The 26,353-nt window shown below is 42.8% G+C and overlaps 1 protein-coding gene across 2 annotated transcripts in view; it reads right to left on the bottom strand.

The window, feature by feature from the left end:
* atp7b (ATPase copper transporting beta) overlaps positions 1-26,353 on the bottom strand; it is a 102,080-nt gene that overhangs the window by 15,918 nt on the left and 59,809 nt on the right. For both annotated transcript variants that reach the window (XM_043692153.2, XM_087988301.1), the window contains exons 13-16: positions 14,038-14,232; positions 10,928-11,110; positions 6,570-6,771; positions 3,988-4,134 (exon numbers count right to left, since the gene is read on the bottom strand). In XM_043692153.2, the coding sequence (XP_043548088.2) occupies positions 3,988-4,134; positions 6,570-6,771; positions 10,928-11,110; positions 14,038-14,232 (727 nt within the window). The remainder of the gene's footprint in view (positions 1-3,987; positions 4,135-6,569; positions 6,772-10,927; positions 11,111-14,037; positions 14,233-26,353) is intronic.

The following is a 26,353-nucleotide window of genomic DNA, read 5'->3' as shown; positions in this document are numbered from 1 at the left end:
GCGGCTGTGGCTGACGAGGGAAGTTAAGAAACATATAAAGTTAAAAGAGAAAAAGTATAACATAGCAAAGATAAGTGGGAAAACTGAGGACTGGGAAACTTTTAAAGAGCAACAGAGGATTACTAAGAAGGAAATACGCAGAGGAAAAATGAGGTACGAAGGTAAACTGGCCAATAATATAAAGGAGGATAGTAAAAGCTTTTTTAGGTATGTGCAAGGCAAAAAAATGGTTAGGACTAAAATTGGGCCCTTTAAGACAGAAACAGGGGAATATATTACGGGGAACAAAGAAATGGCAGAAGAATTAAATGGGTACTTCAGATCTGTGTTCTCTGGGGAAGACATAAGCAATCTCCCTGAGGTAACAGTGGCTGAACTTAAGGGAATTTATATTTGCCAGGATTTGGTGTTGGAGAGACTGTTAGGTCTGAAGGTTGATAAGTCTCCGGGGCCTGATGGTCTACATCCCAGGGTACTGAAGGAGGTGGCTCGGGAAATCGTGGATGCGTTGGTGATTATTTTCCAGAGTTCGATAGATTCGGGGTCGGTTCCTGAGGATTGGAGGGTGGCTAATGTTGTACCACTTTTTAAGAAAGGTGGGAGAGAGAAAGCAGGAAATTATAGACCAGTTATTCTGACCTCAGTGGTGGGAAAGATGCTGGAGTCTATTATAAAGGATGAAATTACTGCACATCTGGATAGTAGTAGGATAGGACAGAGTCAGCATGGATTTATGAAGGGGAAATCATGCTTCACTAATCTTCTGGAATTTTTTGAGGATGTAACTCTGAAGATGGACGAGGGAGATCCAGTAGATGTAGTGTACCTGGACTTTCAGAAAGCTTTTGATAAAATCCCACATTGGAGGTTAGTGAGCAAAATTAGGGCACATGGTATTGGGGGCAAAGTACTAGATTGGATTGAAAATTGGTTGGCTGATAGGAAACAAAGGGTAGTGACAAACGGCTCCATTTCGGAATGGCAGGCAGTGACCAGTGGGGTACCGCAGGGATCCATGCTAGGACCGCAGCTTTTTACAATATATGTTAATGATATAGAAGATGGTATCAGCAATAACATTAGCAAATTTGCTGATGATACAAAGCTGGGTGGCAGGGTGAAATGTGATGAGGATGTTAGGAGATTACAGGGTGACCTGGACAAGTTAGGTGAGTGGGCAGATGCATGGCAGATGCAGTTTAATGTGGATAAATGTATGGTTATCCACTTTGGTGGCAAGAACAGGAAGGCAGATTACTACCTCAATGGAATCAATTTAGGTAAAGGGGCAGTACAGAGAGATCTAGGTGTTCTTGGACACCAGTCAATGAAGGCAAGCATGCAGGTACAGCAGGTAGTGAAGAAGGCTAATAGCATGTTGGCCTTCATAACAAGAGGAATTGAGTATAGAAGCAAAGAGGTGTTTCTGCAGCTGTACAGGGCCCTGGTGAGACCACACCTGGAGTACTGTGTGCAGTTCTGGTCTCCAAATTTGAGGAAAGACATTCTAGCTATTGAGGGAGTGCAGCGTAGCTTCACGAGGTCAATTCCTGGAATGGCGGGATTACCTTACACGGAAAGACTGAAGCGACTGGGCTTGAGTTTCGAAGGCTGAGAGGGGATCTGATTGAGACATAGAAAATTATGAAAGGATTGGACACTCTGGCAGCAGGAAACATGTTTCCGCTGATGGGTGAGTGCCGAACCAGAGAACACAGCTTAAAAATACGGGGTAGACCATTTAGGACAGAGATGAGGAGAAACTTCTTCACCCAGAGAGTGGTGGTTGTGTGGAATGCTCTGCCCCAGAGGGCAGTGGAGGCCCAGTCTCTGGATTCATTTAAGAAAGAGTTGGATAGAGCTCTCAAAGATAGTGGAATCAAGGGTTATGGAGATAAGGCAGGAAGAGGATACTGATTAGGAATGATCAGACATGATCATATTGAATGGCGGTGCAGGCTCAAAGGGCAGAATGGCCTACTCCAGCACCTATTGTCTATTGAAATATTGTTGAATGTTATGGGAAGGAAGGTAGATATTTTATTCCTACATTTATTTTATTCCTACATTCAGGGGATATGGGCTTTGCTGGCTGACTGAAGAGTAACCCACCCAGACCCATTCCCCCTAACTAACGCACCTAACACTATGGGCAATTTACGATGGCCAATTCACCTGACCCACAAATCTTTGGACTGTGGGAGGAAACCGGAGCACCCGGAGGAAACCCACGCAGACACGGGGAGAATGTGCAAACTCCACACAGAGATTCACCTGAGGCGGGAATCGAACCCGGATCTCTGGCACTGTGAGACAGCAATGCAAACCACTGTGCCACCATGCCGCCTTGGTGTCATGTGTATTGAATCAAAATGGCTATATCCTGGCATCTATTTTATTCCTACATTCAGGGGATATGGGCTTTGCTGGCTGACTGACATTTGTTGCCCATTTCTAGATGGCGTTGAGATGGTGGTGGTCAGCTGCCTTCTTAAACCACAGAAAATCCATTTGTTGAATGTACATTCATAGTGCTCTTAGGGATGGAGTTCCAAGATGTTGATCCAGTGACACTGAAGGAACAGTGGAGAAGGAGTTGAGAGAAACTGGCAGGTGGTTGTGTTCCCAAGTATCTGTTGCCCTCATCTTGCAGATGATAGGTAGTCTTGGTTTGGATGGTGCGAAGAAGCCAACAGGAATTTCTGCAGAACATCTTGTAAATGGCAGGTACTATTGCTACTGTGAGTCAGTGATGGAGCTGGTGATATTTGTGGATGTGGTCCTAATCAAGCCTGGTACCTGTACAGCACAAACGTTATTTGCTACTTGTCAGTCCAAGCCTGGATTGTAGAGGAGCTGTTGCATTTGGACACAGATTGATTCAGTATCTTAGCAAACGATGCTGAACACTCTGCAATCATCAGCAAACATTCCTACTTGGACCTTATGATGGAAAGAACATCACAGATGAAGCACTGAAGATTGTTGGACCTGGAACATTATTCTGAGGAACTCCTGCACTGATGTCCTGAAACTGTGATGCTGATGTCCACTAACCACAATTCTTTTGTGCTAATTATGACTCCAACCAATTGAGCTATTTTCTCCCCGATTTCCAGTAGGTTTAGTTTTGCTAGTGTTCCTTGATGCCACAATTGTTCAAATGTTGCCAAAGGCAGCTGGTCTCACCTCACCATGTAGGATTCAGACCTCTGTGTTTATACGAACCAAGGCTGCAATGAAGTCAGGAGCTGAGTGGCTAAGCCCAAACTGAATGGCACTGGCACTGGCCCACCACCTGATGAAGGAGCAGTGCTCTGAACGCTAGTGCTTTCAATTAAACCTGTTGAACTATAACCTGGTGTCATGTGACTTTTAACTTTGTACAGCCCAGTCCAACACCGGCATCTCCAAATTATCAGTACTTATAGCCTTGGAGTACCCAGTACTTTCAGACTGGATACTCTTGATATCACTTGAAGTGACTTGAAATCGATTGAATATTGGCATTTCTGATGCATCATTTGCAACTCCTCAGATGCTGGAGGCCTTCGAAGGAGACTGAGATGGATAATCCACGTGAGACTTCTGGCTGAAGATTATTACAAACACTTTAGCATTATCATTTACACCAATAGGCTCAATTCCATAATTAAGGATAGGACTATTAATGGAATCTCCTCCTTCCACAAGCGAGCTGTTTAAATGTCCACCCGCATTCATGGCTGTATATGGCAAAATTGCAGTTTTAATCCGATCTGTATTTTTGAATCATTTAGCTGAGCCTGTAGCAGCTGTATCCGCTGGTTAGCATGCACACACCTCCTATACTTTTGCTTTGCCATTCTTTCCTATTTCTCTAATTTTGCAGTGGTCATTTATTCTAAGAGATTAAGACCAGTATTTATAAATGGAGCACTGCTAATGAGTAACATCTAAATACATTATGAAAATTCAATTAAGAAACTTTCATTATGTTTATCTTACCATCAATAGCCACCAACACTGCTGTTTGACCTTTCATTTCATGATTGGTCATAGCCTCATCGACATCATTGCCAACACGTAAACCATTGCGTGTGATCCACTCTCTGTTTCCAATTAACACCGAGTAGACCTGAGAAGCTACTATACCTAAAAGTAGTTTTAAAAATGCTGTTACTTGATGTACAAGTCTATAAATAATTTCATTGAGATGATAGTTATTACTTGTGACATCAAGATCACATTTGACCCAATGTGGCACAAAGGAGCTTTAGCAAAATCTGATTCAATGGGAATTGTGGGAAAAAACTGTCTGCTGGCTGGAGTCATACGTGGCAGAAAGGAAGATGCTAAAATGCAGCAAGATCTGGACAAAATCTAGGTTGGACTGACTAGTGCAAGTAGTATGTGCTCCTAACAAATGCCAGGCAATCCCCATCAAGACAGAATCTAACCATCGCCCCTCAACATTCAATGGTATTTAGCTATCACTAATTCCCTCACTGTCAACCAATGGTCCTAGAGTTACTACTAAACAGAAATTGATCTGGAATAACTGTGTATAAATATTGTGGCTACATAAATAGATTAGAGGCTAGAATCCTGCAGCAAGTAATTTACCTCCTGACTTCCCAAAGCGTGTTCACATGAACAAGGCACTGGTCAGCAGTGCAATGGAATATTCTCACCTGACTGGATGAGTGCAGCTCCAAACAACACTCAAGAAGCTTGTCACTATCCAGGACAAAGCTGCCCGATTAATTGGCGTTATATCATAAGACCATAAGATACAGGAGCAGAATTAGGCCATTCAACCCATCAAGGCTGCTTTACCATTCGATCGCAGCTGGTATGTTTCTCATCCCCATTCTCCTGCCTTCTCCCCATAACCCTTGATCCCATTACGAATTAGGAACCTTGGCCACCAGAGCCTTCTGTGGCAATGAGTTCCACGGATTCACCACTTTCTGGCTGAGGAAATTCCTCCTAATCTCTGTTCTGAAGGGTTACCCCTTCACTCTGAGGCTGGTCCCTCTAGTCCCACTGTCTCCTACAAGGACATCTCCTCCATATCTACTCTTTTCAGACATCTCATTATTCTGTAAGTTTCAATGAGATCCCTCCTCATCTTTCTAAATTCCATGGAGTACAAACCCAGTTTCCTCAACCTCACCTCATAAGACAAGCCCTTCATTCCTGGGATTATTCTTGTGAACCTCCTCTGGATCTTCACTTGATATCCAAGTCAGCACATCCTTCCTTAGATATGAGGCCCAAAACTGCTCATACTATTCCAAATTTGGTCTGACCAGGGCGTTATACAGCCTCAGCAGTTACATCTCTGCTCTTGTATTCTGGCCCTCTTGAAATGAATGCTAACACTGCATTGACCTTCCTTATTTCTAAATGAACCTGCATGTAACTTTAAGAGAATCCTGAACTAGACCTCCTAAGTTGTTTTGTGCTTCAGATTTCTGAAATCTTTCCCCATTTGATCCCTGCACCACTGATGCTCAGTAGCAATTACGTACCATCTACTGCTGAAATTCACCAACAATCCTTAAACAACATCTTCCAAACTCATGACTACTACTATCAACAGGAACAGGCTCAAGGGATTGAATGCCGAGAGTGTGGTCTGGAAAAGCATAACAGGTCAGGCCGCATCCGAGGAGCGGGAGAATCAACATTTCGGGCAAAAGCCCTTCATCAGGGATGAGGCTTGTGAGCCAAGGGGATATAGAGATAAAAAAGGGAGAGAGGTGGGGCTGGGGGAAGGTAGCTGAGAGTACAATAAATGGATGAAGGTGGGGGTAATGGTGATAGGTCAGAGGGGAGGGTGGAGCGGATAGATGGGAAGGAAGGACCTGTCCTTCTTCCTTGCTTTGCTACAGCACCATACTCTCTACTCTGATCTCCAGAATCTGCAGTCCTCACTTTCTCAAGGGATTGAATGGCCTACTCCTGTTCCAATGTACTTATCGGGGAGACATGGAAACATCATCACCTGCATGATCCCCTCCAAGTCACTCACCATTCTGACTCAGAAATACATTATTGTTCCTTTAGTGCTGAAACATGCTCCCTAACATCACCATCAGTCTGCCTACAGCAAGTAGATTGCGGCATGTTGAGAAAGCTGGTCACCTAGGGAAACTAGGGATAGGCAATAAATGCTATCCCAACCAGGTATGCCCACATCTCATGAATGAACAAAAATAAAACATTGTCCCCAAAATCAACTATTTCAAAATGTGACAGAAAGGTAATATTAATATTACAAAGTCTGATAAAGTCATCAATGCCTGGAAGGCTTGTAGTGTTTATTTCTCTCTATAACGGTCTTGTACAATTTGAGAGAAATATCAGCAAATGCATGAATTTTAATACTTAACTATCAGTTATTTCATGCATTATGATGTTTAATGGCTTTGTGTTTTCTAAATATCAATAAACATTATTAAAATTCAATATATTTGGAAAAAATCTCACTACAATGAGATAGATTTATTAGTCATATAATCAAATGATTGCAAATTAACTTTATTCAAATAAACAATAAAATTCTGAAACAAGCTATTTACCTTCTGAAGTGGTTTGTGACTGTACTGTATTAACATCATGAGAATCACTAATCTTCAGTAAGTGTGTGCTTTGTTCTTGTTTGTTCAGACTCTTTTTACTTTTCAACATAATTGCTTCAACATTAGTAACTTTGCAGCTGATGCCGCAACCTGGCACAGATTGAAAATCAGTACAGTATCCCAAAACATCTGTGCCAAGTTCCTGGAACAAACAGAAAAACTTCTTCAGATAATTCTCAACATTTCAAACACGAACTTTTTTCAACCACGAGAAGTAACATTTAGGATATACATTTTAGGTGGAAAAATCCCAAAGGTTTTCATTAGGAGAAACAAATGTTAAGGAATAGCAGTTCTGAGAAAGAGTTGCTAGACTTGAAACCTTAACTTTTAATTCTCTTCACAGATGTTGCCAGACCTGCTGAGCTTTTCCAGCAACTTGTTATTGTTTTTGATTTACCGCATCTGCAGTTCTTTTTTACATATATTTATATATATAAAAAATACAAAGAACAAAACTACACTCATGTACAAGTATGTACACATATATTATGAAAATAAGAAACAAAATGATCAACTAACTACAAAAATAAGTAATAACTAACAATAATTATACAGCTCAGCGAGACAAAACAATAGCTCTCGACCACTGAATGTGTTATACATATTGTTCATAATTCTTCCTCTCTGGGTGTTAAGGTTCATTAAACACAATCATTATGGCTATATAAGAGCCCTTATTAATATAGCAGACAAATCTGTGTCCAGGTAATCCAAAAAAGGGTCAGTTTTAAGGTGCACCAAACTTGTAAGGAAATCCAAAGGGATATGCTCCATGATTAGCTTATACCAGCCTGACAATCCCGGGAGATTTTCAGACACCCAACCTAGCAGAATACTTTCGCTTGCGCAACAAGTAAGGATATTGTAAATTTTGTTTATGCGCATCTAGAGCAAGTTCACTAGCCAGGCCAAGAAGAGGAGAGACCAGTTCCATCTCTACTGCTGTCCCCAAGATACACTCTATTGCACATACTACACTTCAATATGTCCAGAGCCTGTGGCAGAACCAGAGACAATGAGTGGTAGTGCCCGTAATCGTTTTGTACTTGGGACATCTCCATTTTAGATTTGGAGACACGATCTGGAGCTAAGTGGACCCTGTGGAGAATCTTCAACTGCAAGGCATGGGTCCTTTTGCAAATCAAGATGTTCGTTCTGTTTTCCCAAATATCCTCCCACATCTCAGAGGAGATCTCAATACCCAGCTGTCTCTCTCTCTCACTTTACAAAATGGCTCAGTCTTATCCGAGGAGCCGCCCCCAACAGGTGATAAAGACTGCTGACAGAAAGTGTGTTGTTAGCACTAAGCACCCTTTTCTCTATGTCAAATCTGTAGGAGTCGGTTATAAGTGTAGTTGTTTTTTGAATGACATCCCTGATTTGGAAAAAATGGAAGAGGTCCCTGCTAGGTAACTCATATTTCTGAGCTAACAGGTCGAAAGATGTCATGGTGTCCCCCTCAAATAAGTAACCCAGGCAAGACTAGCTGTCCAGAATTTAAACCCAGAGTCCATCACTCCCAGTTGAAAACTCGGCTTGCCAATTATAGGTGTAAGAAATGATTGTCTTCACTCTGCTGCATTGCCCTCCATGTTTTAACAGTATTGATAACTATTGGGTTATGGCAATATTCCTTAACCGTCCTAATTTTGTTCAGGAACAGCAAACTAGTAAAGGGGAAGTTTTGATATTAACCATATTGAAAGAGGGTCCCCACAGGCCGAGTCACTCACATAAGATAAAAACCAGCTTAATTGATATCTGGGAGGTCCACACCCCCAGTCTATGGGGCAGTTGTAATTTACTTAATTTAATAAGGGGCCGCTTACAATGCCAGATGAAAGCATGAACCAACTGTTCAGTCTCCTGAATGTTTGTCGAATGGCAATCAAAGGGAGCATTCTCATAGGGTACAATAGTCAAGGGAGAATATCCATTTTAACGATGGCTATCCAACCTAACCAGGAAATCAGAAGCACCTCCCATCTTCAAAGGTCTTGTTTGGTTTTGTCAGGTAAATGGACAAAATTAACTTTAAACAGCCGATCAAAAACAGGAGAAATGAATATACATAAATAAAGAAGACCTTCCTTTGACCACTTCAAGAAAAATCAAGATTCATCCTCGAAACCGGGTATTTTCGGGAGGCCACTCAGAGGCATGGCCTCCGGTTTTGTAAGATTGATTTTGTAACCTGAAAAGGTGCCAAACGAGTTGATACATTGTATCAGATGAGGTACCGAAATTGCTGGGTTCGACAAAAAGATAAGGACATCATCGCATACAATGTAATCTTGTGTGACTTTGACCCCACTTCTGAAGCTGATATGTTGGGGTCCCTATGAATGGCCTCTGCAAGCAGCTCAATCACCAATGTAAAAAGCAATGGCAAGAGGGGACAGCCCTATTGATTGCCTCGGAGGATACTGAAATTGCTTAATCACACACCATTGGTGAGAACCAAGGCAAGAGGGTCACAATAAAGAACCTTTACCCATCTGATAAAGGCTTCACCCAAGTCAAACCACTCTAGAGAGTATAAGAAAGGTAAGGCAACTCAACCCAATCAAATACCTTCTCTGCATCTAGAGCGATCACTAATCCCTATACAGATTGTTGTTGACACATTAAGTTACCTCCTAACATACTGGATGATCTGTAGCCTTTTATAAAGCCTGTCTGGTCCTCTTTAATAATGGAAGGCAACACAGTTTCTAGCCTTAGTGCAAGAGTCTTCAGCAGGATTTTGAAATTAACATTCAAAAGTGAGATGGGCCTATAGGAAACTTAGACCTACAGGGCATCCCTTTCTTAGGAATAAGAGGGATATTGGCCCCGCTTAAGGATGGTGGGAGCTGGTCATGACTGTGCGAATCACAGAACATGCTCAGCATCAGTCCTAACAGTATGTTTATAAATTCTTTATAAAATATAATGGGAAGTCCGTCAGGACTAGGCACCGTTCCGTTCTGAAGCTGCTTCACAGCCTCCTGCACCTCTTGCACTGATAATGGGGCATGAAGGAAAGACTCTTGTTCGGGGATTACACATGGAAGATCCAGATTCTTGGAAGAAAGACACCATCCTAACCCACCCATCCTCCAACTTTCAGACGATATAATTCGGAGTAAAATCTCCGAAATGCCACATGAATCCTTTTAGAATCACAGGTTAGGTTTCCAGCACCTTCCTGATCAAGGTGATGGCTTGAGGGACAATCTTTGTCCTGGCGATATATCATAAGTACTTGCCCAGTTTATCACCGTGCTCAAACAACCTTTATTTTGCAAAAATGAACTCCTTCTTAGCTGTTTGCGTGAGCATAAAGTTCAGCACTGAAGCACTGAATGGGAGATTCCTCCTAACAAGTAGAGCCTCTCCTCTACTCCTAGTATTAAAAGATGAGAAATAAACCCAATCAAACCCACTCTGCTGCAGTTTTGAATGCCCCCTATCATCCAGATGTGTCTCCTGCAATAAGGCAACATGAACATCAACTAGCCACAAAAATACATGACCCACCATCACTAGTATCCTTACATACAGATGACAAAGGACAACACATCCATCCTAGGACAATCCAAACAGAGACATGTACAAGAATTCCTTGAAGCATTGCATTCCAACCAGAACTCGATCAATAAACACATCAATTTAGACCCCATCTACTATCCTCTGAGAAAAATGATATCGCCCACCCAAAGAAACGTAAACACAAATAGAAAGCGGGACATACCACCAGTGCTTCACTGGAGGCTCATTGATGTTACCTACTAAAGTGATGAAATATCTGAAAGCAAACCTTCCAGCTCAGCGAGCAAACTTACATCCAGTTATTTATCTTTTACTATATCCTTAAACTCATTCTTGAATGTACCAGTTGTAATTTTTTAAATGCATTTAGCTATGCACATGCAGGGACTGGGAGGTGCTGGAAAAGCACAGTAGTTCAGGCAGCAACCAAGGAGCAGTAAAATCGACGTTTCAGGCAAAAACCGATAAAGGGCTTTTGCCCGAACGTCGATTTTACTGCTCCTCGGATGCTGCCTGAACTGCTGTGCTTTTCCAGCACCACTAATCCAGAATCCGGTTTCCAACATCTGCAGTCATTGTTTTTACTTAGAAGGTGCTGCCTGCTTTATTCCATAATAATAGTCACACCAGCTTCATCATTACTGCTAATGAAAAATCCAGAACTTTGGCGTACTATTACATAATACACAGGAGCTGAGCATGAATAAAGACTGGACACATAAATCAAGAGAAGTAATAATGGAAAAATATCAATGACTTACTTCTTTGCAGTATTTGGCCACAGCATTTCCAAGGGGATGCTCACTGCTAGCTTCTGCAGTGCCAACAATTGCAAGCAATTTCTTCAACGGCAATACAGCTACATCTACCAGGATTAGAACTCTCATTACCTTTGGAACGCCATGTGTAATCGTTCCAGTCTTGTCAAACATAACAACTTTGATCTAGAGACACAAAAGTAATTGTGATATTTGAGAAGATGTGTAGCTCAGGTTGATGATAAGTATGTAAGTTAGCTTGCTGAGCTTGAATGTTTGTTTTTAAGATGTTTCGACACCATACGAGGTAACAGAGCCATAGAGTCATACAGCATGGAAAGAGACCCTTCAGTCCAACCCGTCTATGCCAACCCTCTGTGTGAAAAAGTTGCCCTTAAGGTCTCTTTTATATCTTTCCCCTCTCACCCTAAACCTATGCCTTCTAGTTCTGGACTCCCTGACCCTAGGGAAAAGACTTTGCCTATTTATCCTATCCAAGCCCCTCAATTTTGTAAATCTCTATAAGGTCACCCCTCAGCCTCCGACGATCCAGGGAAAACAGCCTCAGTCTGTTCGGCCTTTCCCTCTAGCTCAGATCCTCCGACCCTAGCAACATCATCAGTGAGAGTCTCTGGTGAAATGTCCCGCCTCTCTATTTATAGGTCTTGGTTTCTTAAGGTGAGTGATGTAATTTCTGGTTCTTTTCTTCAAGGAAAGATAGATAGGGTCTAAATCAATGTGTTTATTGATGGAGTTCTGCTAAGAGTGCCATGCCTCTAAGAATTCTCGTGTCTGTCTTTGTTTCACCTGTCTTAGGATGCGCGTGTCTTCTTTGACTGTATGTATGGAAACTAGTGATAGTGGGTTGAGTCTTTTGGTGTTCACGTATTCTGGTGGCAAGTTTCCTGCTAGTTTGTCTGATGTATTTTTTTTACAGTTCTTGCATGGTATCTTGTAAATGATGTTAATCTTGCTGGTGATATCTAATGGATCCTTTAGATTCATTAGTCACTGTTTAAGTGTGTTGGTAGGTTTGTGGGCAACCATGATGCCAAGGGGTCGAAGTATTCTGGAAGTCATTTCTGATATGTCTTTTCTATAAGGTAATGTGGCTAATGTTTTTAGTTGTGTTGTGTCAACAGCATAACATTTCAAAAGAGGAGGAGAATGACAACAGAGTCCCATTCCTAGACGTGACAATTGGACATACAGTTAACAGAGAGCTTCAAACAAAAGAAAAACACACATGGACCAAATACTTAACTTCAGAAGTAATCATCCCAACACCCACAAACAGAGCTGCATTAAGACATTATTTCAACGAGCTACATCACACTTCAGCACCCAAGAACTACAAAAGCAGAAGAAAAAAATCTATACAACATTTAAGAAAAACGGGTACCCAATAAACAAACCACCAATTCCTCAGAAACAAACCCAAACAAGCAGATACACTGCAACCAAAGCTTTAGCCACATTACCTTACAAAGACATAACAGAAATGACTGCCAGACTATTCAGATCCCTTGGCATCATAGTTGCCCACAAAACTACTAACACACTTAAACAGCGACTAATGAACCTAAAGGATCCATTAGATACTACGAGCAAAACTAACATCATTTACAAGATACCATGCAAGAACTATATAAAAAAACACTACAACAGACAAACTAGCAGAAAACTTGCGATCAGGATACATGAACACCAACTGGCCACCAAAAGACCCAACCCACTATCACTAGTTTCCATACATACAGACAAAGGAGAACACCACTTTGATTAGGACAACACACATATCTTAGGACAAGTGAAACAAAGACAGACACGAGAATTCTTAGAGGCATGGCATCCTAAGCAGAACTCCATCAATAAACACATTGATTTAAGACCCTATCTACCTTCCCTTGAAAACAAGAACCAGAAATGACATCACCCACCTGAAGAAACCAAGACCTATAAATAGAGAGCTGGGACATACCACCAGTGCTTCACCAGAGACTCTCACTGATGATGTTACCTAGTATGGTGACAAAACATCTGAAAAATAAATCTTCAAGCTCAGCGAGCTAACTTACGTACACAAAAACATTTATTACTACAATGAAATAATCAAAGTAATCAAATAAAGGTTACCATTCTTTTAAGAAAAAAAAACATCAATTGTCAAAGTGTAGCAAAGTTTAACTTAAGTAGAAACAAAAACAGAAGTGGCCAGTAAAGCTCAGGTCTAAGGAAGGGTTGCTGGACCCGAAACATTAACTCTGATTTCTCTTCACAGATGCTGTCAGAGCTGCTGAGCTTTTCCAGCAATTTCTGATTTTCTTTCTGATTTATAGCATCCCCAGTTCTTTTGGTTTTAACTTAAGCAGATTAGATACTGAAATATGTATTTTACTTTGTAAACACAAATAGCCCAATCAACTACAAATGCTGAATCAATTGCTCTTATGGCTACTGAAAACACCAAAAATATGAGAGCTGCTAAAAAAGATAACAAATTTACACATATTTTTATTTTGGTGAAAATACTCTATGAATTAAACTTTTGGTTAATTACTAAAATACTCGTGTTGGGTTCGCAAGCTAAGATGGTTAAGAGGTTGGTGTTAAGTAAAACCTCAGTGCTACGAAAAAGAAAAATAAGTCAGTTTTAGTGATCACATTCTGGTGTAATTTGCTGCAAGCACACAGAGCTTCCAGAGCTTACTGCCTCCAATAACTGAAAAATTTGCCTTGACTCATACAAATCAATAGATTATTAGAAAAGGGCTACCCTCATCCATTTACTTTTAGAAAACATATAGTTGCTTTTACTTTCCTAGAGAAAGAAAATTTAATTAAAAATAATGTAGAATCCTACAGTAATACAGAAAAGGCTAAGCTAACTCTGTAAAAAAGCTGTCCAATTAATCTTACTCTGTTTCTCTTTGTCTATTGCCCAGAACATTACCACCCTCCCCACCCTCAAACCCTTCAATACAATGAATGATCTTTGGATTGGCTGTGGCAATATTCTAATCCACTGTAACCAATGTGATCAGATCGTATTGATAAACATGTTACTTGTTATGATGCAGCTTTCCTTACTAAATCTCTTCATCGCCACTAACCTTGTGTGCCAACTCAAGTGGTTCACCTCCCTTGATCAGAATGCCATTTTGGGCACCAATCCCTGTACCCACCATCACAGCTGTAGGAGTAGCCAATCCCAGGGAACAGGGACATGCAATAGACAACACGGTGATCGAAGTCTGAAACGCAAACCTGACAACCACCTCAACTTTAGGAATATGCTTGCTGTAACCCTAAAAACGAAAAATAAATTGTAAGTTAACATGAAATGCTAACCAATTCTGGACCTCATGGTAACATGTACAATTATTCTAAGAAGTAAACTTGCTTGGAAAATATTTCAAATATAACACCACTTATGCAATTGTAATATTAAATATAAAATATTATGGTATTGCAACTGAATACCATAAGTAGACAAGATAAGGGAGAACTAGTGAATGTGGTGTATTTGCATTTAATGAAGGCTTTTGATAAGGTCCCAAGTAAGAGTTTTGTGAGCAATGTTAAGCACATGGGATAGAGGTTAGTATGTTAGAATGGATCAATAATTGGCTGACAGACAGGGAACAGGGAGTGGGAATAAATGAGTCTTTTTTCCAAGTGGTAGGGAGTGAATAGTAGGGTACCACAAGAATCTGTGCTTGAGCCCCAGCTATTCACAATAAGCATAAGTTACCTTGATGAGGGAACCAAATGCAGTATTTCCAAGTTTGATGATAAGACTAAAGTGGGCAGGAATGAGAATTGCGGAGGATGCAATGACATTTCAAGATGTTTTAGATAAATTAAGTGGGAAAACACGTGTGTGATGCAGTACAATGTGGCAAAATGTGAAGTTATACACTTTAATGTGAAAAACAGAAAGGAATTGTATTATTAAATGATATATATATTGGGAAGTCTGGATGTACAAAGGAATCTGATGTCCTTGTACATCAGTCAATGAAAGTGGACAGTCAGGTGCAGCAAGCAATTATGAAGGCATATGGTATAATGACCTTCATGGTAAGGGGATTTGAGTTCAGAAGTAGAGGTGTCTTATTGCAATTATATAGGGCATCGGTGAGACTACAACTAGTGTACTGTGTGCAGTTCTGGTCTCCTTACTTAAAAAGGATATGCTTGCTAGCGAGGGAGTACAGCAAATGTTCACGAGGCTGATATCAGGGATGGCAGAATTGTCCTATGGGGAGAGATTGGTTCCACTGGGTCTGTATTCACTGGAGTTTAGAAGGACAAGAGAGGATCTAATTGAAATTTTTAAATTTCGAACAGGGCTGGGGAGACGAGATGCAGGGAGGATATTGTTCCTAGTTAGAGGGTCTAGAACCAGGGGTACAGACTCAGGATGCATGGTGGACCATTTAGGACTAAGATGAGGAAACGTTTCTTCAATCAAAGATGGTGAACCTGTGAAATTCTCGATTACAGATGGCTGTGGAGCCCAAACCACTGAATATATTCATGAAAGAGAGATAAATTTCAACATTTTACAAATATCAAGGAGTATGTGGGGAAGGTGGGAATTTGGCACTGAGATAAAGGATTAGCCATGATGTGATTCGATGGCTGAGGAGGCTCCAACAGCCAAATTACCTACTATTGCTTCTTGTTCCTACATAGTTGCTAGCAGTCACACAGAAAGATGCTCAATTGGCATTCTGTGGATGACAAAAACTAACACTGAAGAGATCACATCACTCTTTGCATAGCAATCATTTAATCATCTTAAGAAAATGGTCCTTTAAAGCCAATTTCCTGCTAATTAAATTTAAGGATCAAACTTTACAGGGTGCCACGTGGTCCTGCCCATTTGACTAAAATGACAGCAGGATGCATGCCCAGAGGACGAATGGCTGCTCTGCTGTCACTTAATGGCTAACATGCTGATATTAGGCTAGAGCTGGGATTTCCACCCTTCACAGCCAGGATGGCCAATAGCTCTGTAGTTCTAGCAACATCAGGTAGTTACTGCCACTGCTGAGACTACAGACTGTCTCAAATTGGAGATTATTATTTGAACCACACAGAAAGGTAAGTCAGGAAGATTTCACCAGGGTCACGACATTTGTGAGGCTGTTGGGGGCTGGAATGGAAACAGATGGGTCTGGGGATGGATAGTTTTATCTTGGGGAACCTCTGATAGGCACAAGACTCATCACCAGCTTTGCCTATGAGTAAAACAGTGGTGCCAGTCAGATGAAGCCCCTAAGTGGCCATTCATTGGTTACTTAAAAGGCCTTGGAAGTCCAAAGGTGAGCCGACTGCCAAATGCCTCCAATGTTTACCAAATAAATTCAGCAAGTTGGGTGGTTAGTTAGGTTGTGGTGAGAAGACATGTGTTGTTTTTTTCACAAGTCTTTTACTTTCAAACATACTGGTAGAGGGGGGCACGGTGGCACAGTGGTTAGCACTGCTGCCTCACAGCGCCAGAGACCCGGGTTCAATTCCCGACTCAGGCGACTGACTGTGTGGAGTTTGCACGTTCTCCCCGTGTCTGCGTGGGTTTCCTCCGGGTGCTCCGGTTTCCTCCCACAATCCAAAAATATGCGGGTCAGGTGAATTGGCCATGCTAAATTGCCCGTAGTGTTAGGTTAAAGGGGTAAATGTAGGGGTATGGGTGGGTTGCGCTTCGGCGGGTCGGTGTGGACTTGTTGGGCCGAAGGGCCTGTTTCCACACTGTAAGTAATCTAATCTAATCTAATCAAAATACAGCCCTACAGTTTTGAAAATGAGTCCTACCGCAAAAATTGGCAATGGGAAAATAGGAACAGGAATAGGCCATTCAGCTGTTCAAGTTTGCCTTAGCATTCAACATGATCAAAGCTAATCATCCAACTCTGTACCTCATTCCTGCTTTACCCCATACCCTTTGATCTCTTTAGTCTTACGAACTATATCTAACTTCTTCTTGAAAACTTCCAATGTTTTGGTCTCAACTGCTTTCTGTACATCAGAATTCCATAGGCTCACCACTGAGTGAAGAAATTTCTCATCTGAGCCCTAAATGGCTGATCTCATATCCCTAGACTGTGACCCTAGTTCTAGACTTCCCAGGCATCAGGGACATGCTTCCTGAGTTTAACCTGTCTACCCTTGTTAAGTGTTTTAAGGTTTCTAGAAGATTCCCTTTCATTCTTAAAAATTTCAATATAGCCCTAACCAATCCAATCTCTTTCCATACACAGTCATTCCACCCGAGAATCAGTCTGGTAAATCTTTGTTACACTCACTCTGTAGCTAGAATATCCTTCCTCCAACAAGACGACCAAAACCGCACACAATATTCCAAGTATGGTCTCACCGATGCCTTGTACATGTACAGCAAGACATCCCTGTTCCTGTACTTGAATTCTCTCTCTATGATGACCAACATATCATCTGCTCTCTTCACCACTTGCAGCACCATCAGAAAGAAAACTTGCAGTTATATTGCAATTTTAATAACCTCAGGATATTCCAAATAGTTAATAGATAGTGAAGTCCTTCAGAGGTACAGACATTGTTGTAACGTAGAAAAAGCCAATTCGAACAAAGTAAGTTCTCATAACAGAATCAGATAAACAACCAGGCTGTTTTTTAAGGTGTTGGTTGCAGTGCAAAAATTGATCTGTAAACTGGAAAAAACTGCTCTTTGAATAATGCCATAGTGTCTTTTACATCCACCTGAGAAGACAGATAAGGACCTCGATTTAATGTCTCATCTGCAGATTATAGCTTTAATAGTGGAGCTCTTCCTCACTACTGCACTTAACTAGGAGAAAGTGAGGACAGCAGATGCTGGAGATCAAAGCTGAAAAATGTGTTGCTGGAAAAGCGCAGCAGGTCAGGCAGCATCCAAGAAGCAGGAGAATCGACATTTTGGGCATAAGCCATTCTTCAGGAATGAGGAGGATGTGCCAAGCAGGCTAAGATAAAAGGTAGGGAGGAGGGACTTGGGGGAGGGGTGTTGGGAATGCGATAGGTGGAAGGAGGTTAAGGTGAGGGTGATAGGCCGGAGAGGGGGTGGGGGCGGAGAGGTCGGGAAGATGATTGCAGGTCAAGAAGGCGATGCTGAGTCCGAGGGTTGGGACTGAGATAAGGTAGGGGGTGGGGAAATGAGGAAGCCATTAACCACACGGCCACTGCAGCAACCGTCGCAGCCGTGAACCATGACATCACTTCCGCCCCACCGACCATGCAGCCTCCGCGATCGCTGCCCAGACAACCGCCTCCACGATTGCCCGGAAGACCATTGCCGACAGATTTGCGGACTCCACAGCCACTGGGAAGAACACCGTTTCTGTCATCGCCGCAGCCTCTTCCGCCCCTGGAGTTGCTGTCGCCACATCCACTTCCGCCCCCAGTGATGTCATTCACCTGCACAACGACCATGTCACATGTCTCCGCCCCTGCGCCGATCTCCATCACCACACCAGGTCCAAGCTCCCAGCCCTGCCGTATTTTCATCATCCCTCCAGACCTCCCCTTCTCTGAGGGGGAAAGATCAGTCCTCAGCAGAGGCCTTCATCCCCCTATGCTCCCGGATTAACGAGTTCAACACGCGGCGAGACATCGAACAATTCTTCCGCCGCCTTCGCCTCCGTGCCTACTTCTTCAATCAGGATTGTCGCCCACCCTCTAATGACCCCTTCTCCTTCATCCAACACACCCCATCCACCTGGACACCCCGTACTTGCCTCTTACCCGCCCTCGATCTCTTCATAACCAACTGCCGCCGCAACATTAACCGCCTCAACCTGTCCACCCCTCTTACCCACTCCAACCTCTCACCCTCGCAACGTCCACTCCCTCCGCTCCAAACCCAACCTCACTATCAAACCAGCAGACAAGGGAGGTGCGGTGGTAGTTTGGTGCACCGATCTTTACATTGCTGAGGCTAAATGCCAGCTCGCGGACACCTCCTCCTACTACCCCTTTGCCATGACCCCAACTCCCACTACCAAACCATCATCTCCCAGACCATCCATAAGCTCATCACCTCAGGGGATCTCCCGTCCACCGCCTCCAACCTCATCTTCCCACAACCTGACTGCCCCGGCCGACCCATTGTCTCAGCCTGCTCCTGCCCCACCGAACTCATCTCTGCATACCTTGACACGGTCCTGTCCCCCTTAGTCCAAGAACTCCCTACCTACGTTTGGGACACCACCCACGCCCTCCACCTCCATGATTTTCACTTCCCTGGCCCCCAATACCTTATCTTCACCATGGACATCCAGTCCCTATACACATCCATCTCCCATCACGAAGGCCTCAAAGCCCTCCGCTTCTTCCTTTCCTGCCGACCCCCTCCTTCAACTGACTGAACTGGTCCTCACTCTGAACAACTTCTCTTTCCAATCCCCCCACTTCCTCCAAACCAAAGGAGTAGCCATGGGCACCCGCATGGGCCCCAGCTATGCCTGCCTCTTCATAGGATATGTGGAACAGTCCATCTTCCGCAGCTACACTGGCACCACCCCCCATCCTCACATAACTAATGAGTCAATAATCCCATTTTTGCCAACTTCTGGTTTTCTGAGCAACCAGCTCATTTATAACGAATTTACAAATACTTTAATCTTATCAATGTAACGTTTAATCTGATTTGCAGTACCATCTTGCTAGTTTACATCTATTCAGCTCTTTTAACAATAGCCGTTACATCACATTAATTATGTTACCGGCTTGAAATCAAGAGAGCTAAACCATAGGAATTAGAGATTAATTAATCTTCCATTACTGCTATCAAATTTCATGGTAGTCCCTAAAAGATAATAGGATCAATTAAGTTCCATGTGGTAGATTCAACATGTTCCACTACTCCACCTTCAAAGACTGATTTTTGTCTCAGTTATTTGTTATTTATGTAAATCACTTCCCTCTTCACCAAGAGTCACCAAGAGTCATAGCACGAACAAGGGCAATGAGAAAAGAGAGGTATCACATATCTTGAAAAGTGCTTAATTTATTTTTTAATTATACAGTATTGATTTTACCTTGGAGTATCTGAATAAAGAAAGAAAGAAAGGTAAAGTTGCCACAGTGCCAGAGGACCACAGGGTCATTGGAAAGAGATGGTTGGTGGTGGTTTAACCTGAAGGTTGTCACAACCCAGATGAGAGGCAAGATTGAGAGGTGGGACCTTCATGGTAACCTCAGCTCCTAAGGATGTTGAACCTGCAGTATTGGCGTTACTCTGCATTACAAATCTGTCATCCAGCCAACTGAACTAACTTACCGCTAGGATCTGAACAGTTTTATTAGATCAGAATTTATTTTAGTATTGCAAGGTTTGAACTAATAATTTATAAAATCAGAAGCCAAGAATCTTGTAAGTTCTTCGGATCTGTTAGCAACTTAGGATTAAGGCACAATGTGTGAACAGAAACAGACATGAACCTGATTGAGTTTCCTGAAGAAGGCAGAGCGATGGACATGATCTATGTGGACTTCAGTAAGACATTCAACAAGGTTCCTCATGGAAGACTGTTTAGTAAAGTTAGATCTCATGGAATACAGGAAAACTAGCCATTTGGATACAGAACTGGCTCAAAGGTAGAAGGTGGTGGTGGAGGGTTGCCTTTCAGATTGGAGACCTGTGATCAATGGTATGCCACAAGGATCAATGCTGGGTCCACTGCTTTTTGTCATTTATACAAATGATTTGGATGTGGTTGGTAAGTTTGCAGATGACACCAAAGTTGGAGGTGTAGTGGACAGCAAAGAAGGTCACCTCAGAGTGTGATCAGATGTGCCAATGTGCTGAAGAGTGGCAGAAGGAGCTTAATTTAGCGACATGTGAGATGCTGCATTTTGGAAAGGCAAATCAGAGCAGGACTTATACACTTAATGGTAAAGGAGTGTTGCTGAATAAAGAGACCTTGGAAGGCAGGTTTATAGTTCCTTGAAAGTAGAGTCGCAGGTAGATAAGATAGTGAAGACGGCATTTGGTATGCTTTGCTTTATTGGTCAAGCATTGAGTACAGGAGCTGGGAAGTCATGCTGTGGCTGTACAGGACATTGTTTAGGCCATTTCTGGAACAGTGTGTGTAATTCTGGTCTCCCTCCTATCGGAAGGATGTTGTGAAACTTGGAAGGGTTTAGAAACGGTAACAAGGATGTTGGCAGGGTTGGAGGATTTGAGCTAGAGGGAGAGGCTGAATAACCTGGGGCTGTTTTTCCTGGAGCATCAGAAACTGAGGGGTGACCTTAGAGGTTTATAAAATTGTCAGGGCATGGAGAGGTTAAATAGACAAAGTCTTTTCCCTGGGGTGCGGGAATCCAGAAATACAGGGCATAGGCTTAGGGTGAGACAGGAAAGATATAAAAGGGATCTAAGGGGCAATTTTTTCACACAGAAGGTGGTGCGTATATGGAATGAGCTGCCAGAGAAAGTGGTAGAGGCTGGTACAATTACAACATTTAAAAGGCATCTGATTGGGTATATGAATAGGATGGGTTTAGAGGGATATGGGCCAAGTGCTGGCAAATGGGACTAGATTAGGTTAGGATATCAGTCAGCATGGATGAGTTGGACTGAAGGGTCTGTTTCTGTGCTATACATCTCATGGTCTGGATTTTCCCTGCCCCGAACAAAGTGGGCAATGGTTAATCATTTAGGAAAATAGTGAAATCAGAAAAATGATGGGTTAACAATCTCGCTGATGAGCAGTGAAAAGCTGATCTGTAGGCATTAATATCTGAATGGTAACTAACCCACCTCAATTATGTACAGTTTCCTATTCTTTCATGAACTGGAAAGATGATAGATGGCTACAAGTTCTGCCATGAAAGTCATATTGGGGATCTGGTGACTCCAGCTCACCACCTGATTCTCTGGGCCTCCACCTTAGATATTAGTCCCCAATATCTCACAGAACTCTCCTTGGCCAACATTTGCCTGCACATACTGTCCACTAATGTTGATAGTTGACAAGCATCAGCCTCACCATAACCTCATAATACATTTCTGATTAACCTAGAGTCATAGAGATATACAGCACGGAAGGCCTGAAGAAGGGCTTATGCCCGAAACGTCGATTCTCCTTCTCCTTTGATGCTGCCTGACCTGCTGCGCTTTTCCAGCAACACATTTTTAAACATCTTTGTAAATCTTTTCTGAACCCTTTCAAGTTTCATAACATCCATAGGAAGGAAACCAGAACTGCACGCAATATTCCAAAATGTACAGCTGCAACATGACCTCCCAACTCCTATACTCAAATGCTCTAATCAATAAAGGAAAGCATATCAAATGCCCTCTTCGCTATCTTATCTACCTGCGACTCTACTTTCAAGGAACTATGAATCTGGTCTCCAAGGTCTCCTTGTTTAGCAACACTCCCTAGGACTTTACCATTAAGTGTATAAGTCCTGCTCGGATTTGCTTTTCCAAATTGCAGCACCTCGCATTTATCAGCCACTCCTCAGCCCATTGGCCCATCTGATCCAAGATGCCATTGTACTCTGAGGGAACCTTCTTCGCTGTTCACTACAACATCAAAATTGGAGGTATCTGCAAACTTATTAACTATACCTCCTATGTTCATATCCAAATCATTTATATAAATGACGAAAAGGAGAGGACCCAGCACCAACCCTTGTGGCACACCACTGGTCACAGGCCTCCAGTCTGAAAAACAACCCTCTCCCACCACACTCTGTCTTCTTCCTTCGAGCTAGTTCTATGTCCAAATGGCTAGTTTTCCTTCCAGGTAATCTAGCCTTGCTAACCAGTCTCCCAAGACGAAACTTGTCGAACGCCTTACTGAAGTCTATATAGATCATGTCTACTGCTCTGCGCTCATCAATCCTCTTTGTTACTTCTTCAAATAACTCAATCAAGTTCGTGAGACATGGTTTCCCAGACACAATGCCATGCTGACTATCCCTGATCAGTCCTTGCCTTTCCAAATGCATGTAAATGCATGTCCCTCAGTACTTCCTCCAACAATTTGCCCACCACCGATGTCAGGCTCAAGTCTATAGTTCCTTGACTTTTCCTTACTACCTTTCTTAAATAGTGGCACTACGTTAGCCAACCTCCAGTTTTCTGGCATCTCAACTGTGACAATTGATGGTACAAATATCTCAGCAAGGGACCCAGCAATTATTTCACTAGCTTCCCACAGAGTTCTAGGGTATACCTGGTCAGGTCCTGGGCATTTATCCACTTATGCATTTCAAGACATCCAGCAGCTTCTCCTCTGTGATATGGACATCTTTCAAGACGTCACCATCTACTCCCCTACATTCTATATCTTCCAAGTCCTTCTCCACAGTAAACACTAATGCAAAATACTCATTTAGTATCTCCCCCATCTCCTGTGGCTCCACAGACAGGCTGCTTGCTGTCTTTGAGGGGCTCCATTCTCTCCCTAGTTACCCTTAATGTATTTATGAAAACCCTTTGGATTCTCCTTAAGCCTATTTGCCAAAGCTATCTCATGTCCTCTTTTTGCCCTCCTGATTTCCCTCTTAAGTCTACTCCAACTGCCATTATACTTGTCTAAGGATTCACTCGATCTCTCCTATCTATTCCTGGCATGTGCTTTCTTCTTTTTCTTAAACAAAACCTCAATTTCGCGAATCATCCAGCATTCTCTACACCAAATAGCCTTTCCTTTCACCCTAACAGGAATATACTGTCTCTGGACTCTCGTTATCTCATTTTTGAAGGCTTTGCATTTTCTAGCCATCCCTTTATCTGCGAACATCTGCCCCCAAATCAGCTTTTGATGGAATTAGGCAAGAACTTTCAAAGTTCTTCACTTCAATACTGAACTTCACAGTGCACTGACACCTTTCATAATAATGTTGTTGCTATGTCACTTGAGCACAGGGACAACCACCAATCTCATGGATTGGAGAAGGGTCCATCTCAGGAACCTCTGCTTAACTGTCTTAGCACTCACTCACTTTGTACCTGGAGCCAGAGAGTCATACAGAAAGAAAGAGACTCTTTGGTCCAACTCATACGTGCTGAGCAATCATCCTAATCTGACCTACTCCCATTTGCCAGTATTTGGCCCATATTCCTCTAAATGTTTCATCCACATAGCCGTCTTGACACCTTGCAAAATGTTATAATTGTACTCGCCTCTATTAATTCCTCTGACAGCTTGGTCCAGACACACACCATCCTCTACGTGAAAAAGTCTTTTTTTAAACCTTTCTCTTCTCACCTTAGACCTCTATAATCTTATTTTGGGATCCCCAACTCTAGGGAAAAAAACCTTGGTTATTCATTCTATCCATGCCCCTCATGATTTTATAAACCTCTATAAGGTAACCCCTTAGCCTCCAACACTCCAGGTTAAAAAAGCTCCAGCCTATTCAGTCTCTCCCTATAACTCAAAGCACCCAGTCCCAGCAACTTCCTTGTAAATCTTCTCCGCACCCTCTCAAGTTTAACAATATCCATCCCATAAAAGGGGACCAGAATTGTACACAGTATTCCAAAAATGTCCTGTACAGCTGCAACATGGCATCCCAACTCCTAGAGAGAAAGTAAGGGCTGCAGATGCTGGAGATCAGAGCTGAAAATGTGTTGCTGGAAAAGCGCAGCAGGTCAGGCAGCATCTAAGGAACAGATGCTTCTTCAGGAACATCCCAACTCCTATACAGAGAGAGAAAATTCCTGAAGAAGAGTTTATACCTGATACATCAATTCTCCTGCTCATCAGATGCTGCCTGACCTGCTGTGCTTTTCCAGAGCACACTCTCGATCCCAACTCCTATACTCAAGGTTATGACCAATGAAGGCAAGCGTGCCATGTGCCTTTGTCATAATTGTTTACCTGTAACTCCACTTTTAAGGAAATATGCACCAGCACCCCAGGTCTCTTGTTTGGCAACTCTCCGCAGGGCCTTACCATTTATTCTTATGCCCTGATTTGCCTTACCAAAATACAGCATCCTACATTCAAACTTCAGTTGCCATTCCTTGGCCCACTTGCCCATCTGATCAAGGTCCTGTTGTAACCGGAGACAGTTTTCTTCATTGTCCACTACACCACCTATTTTGGTCTCATCTGCAAACTTACTAACTACATTTGCTATATTCACATTCAAATCATTTATATTAAATGACAAAAAGCAAGGGACCCAATAAACGATCCTTGTGGCATATCACTGGTCACAGGCCTCCCGTCCAAAGAACATCCCTCTACCACCACCCACTGTCTCCTACCTTCAAGCCAATTTTGTATCCAATTGGTTAGCTCCCCTGGATCCCATTCAGAACGCCATGCTGGCTATGTCTAATCAGTGCTCGTCACAGCAGCTCTGACATCTTGCCATTTGTGCTTGGTTGCGTCACTCAGAACTTCACTGTGGGTGGCACGGTGGCACAGCAGTTAGCATTGCTGCCTCACAGTGCCAGAGACCCGGGTTCAATTCCCACCTCAGGTGACTGACTGTGTGGAGTTTGCATGTTCTCCCCGTGTCTGCGTGGGTTTCCTCCGGGTGCTCCGGTTTCCTCCCACAGTCCAAAGATGTGCAGGTCAGGTGAATTGGCCATGCTAAATTGCCCGTAGTGTTAGGTAAGCGGTAAATGTAGGGGTATGGGTGGGATGCGCTTTGGCGGGGCGGTGTGGACTTGTTGGGCCGAAGGGCCTGTTTCCACACTGTAAGTAATCTAAACTTTAAGGCTCACACCATTTCCATGTTACCATGCTGTTTAGTGTAGAGAAAACCTAGCAGGTGACCATGGTTGTCAGCAGTAATCCTAAAAAAAAAGATATATTGCTATATGGCACTGCGCCAAACCTATACCATGTTCCAGCAGTGTATGTATGCAGGCAGCAAATGCACTACATAAGTACTCCAGCCAAATGGCCATGTCTCAATGTCTAAGGGGTCAAGTTTCAAGGGCCTTTGTCACTCAGGGGCTCCATCACAGTTGGTGAATAGCAGCATCTGATCTCAGACCAGGTGCGCGGAAATGCTTGAGGTGGTCAGGGGCAGGATTCTATATCATTGCAGTACAGGAATGGGCCATAGTCAGTCCTGCAGGTCGAATATAATCAGTCCGGGAATTCATGATAAGTAACTCATGGGACTAAATGGAGATCAGTCCGACCCCTGGTCAATCATCAGTCATAGTTATCTATTAATGTTTGGTCACAATCAGGCCTGAGGGGCTGTTCAATGAAAAGCAAAGGATTTATTGGGCCACTACTTTAATAATGAAGGACCATGGGGATTGAAGGCAGCATGCTGTAATGCTGTGGGCACAATAAATATGAAGGAAGGCACCTCAATAAATAAAGGAAGAGACAACACTGCATTGAAGGACATGCATAAGGGGTGGATCATTGACAACTGCAACCATTAATAGGGGGAACACTGCAGCACAATTATTGG

Source organism: Chiloscyllium plagiosum, unplaced genomic scaffold (genome assembly GCF_037043375.1).
Source record: "Chiloscyllium plagiosum isolate Xiang-an unplaced genomic scaffold, Cpla_swu_hap1 HiC_scaffold_6, whole genome shotgun sequence".
NCBI lineage: Eukaryota > Metazoa > Chordata > Chondrichthyes > Orectolobiformes > Hemiscylliidae > Chiloscyllium > Chiloscyllium plagiosum.
Note: the sequence above shows the minus strand (reverse complement) of the source record. Positions and strands in the feature narration are given on the sequence as shown.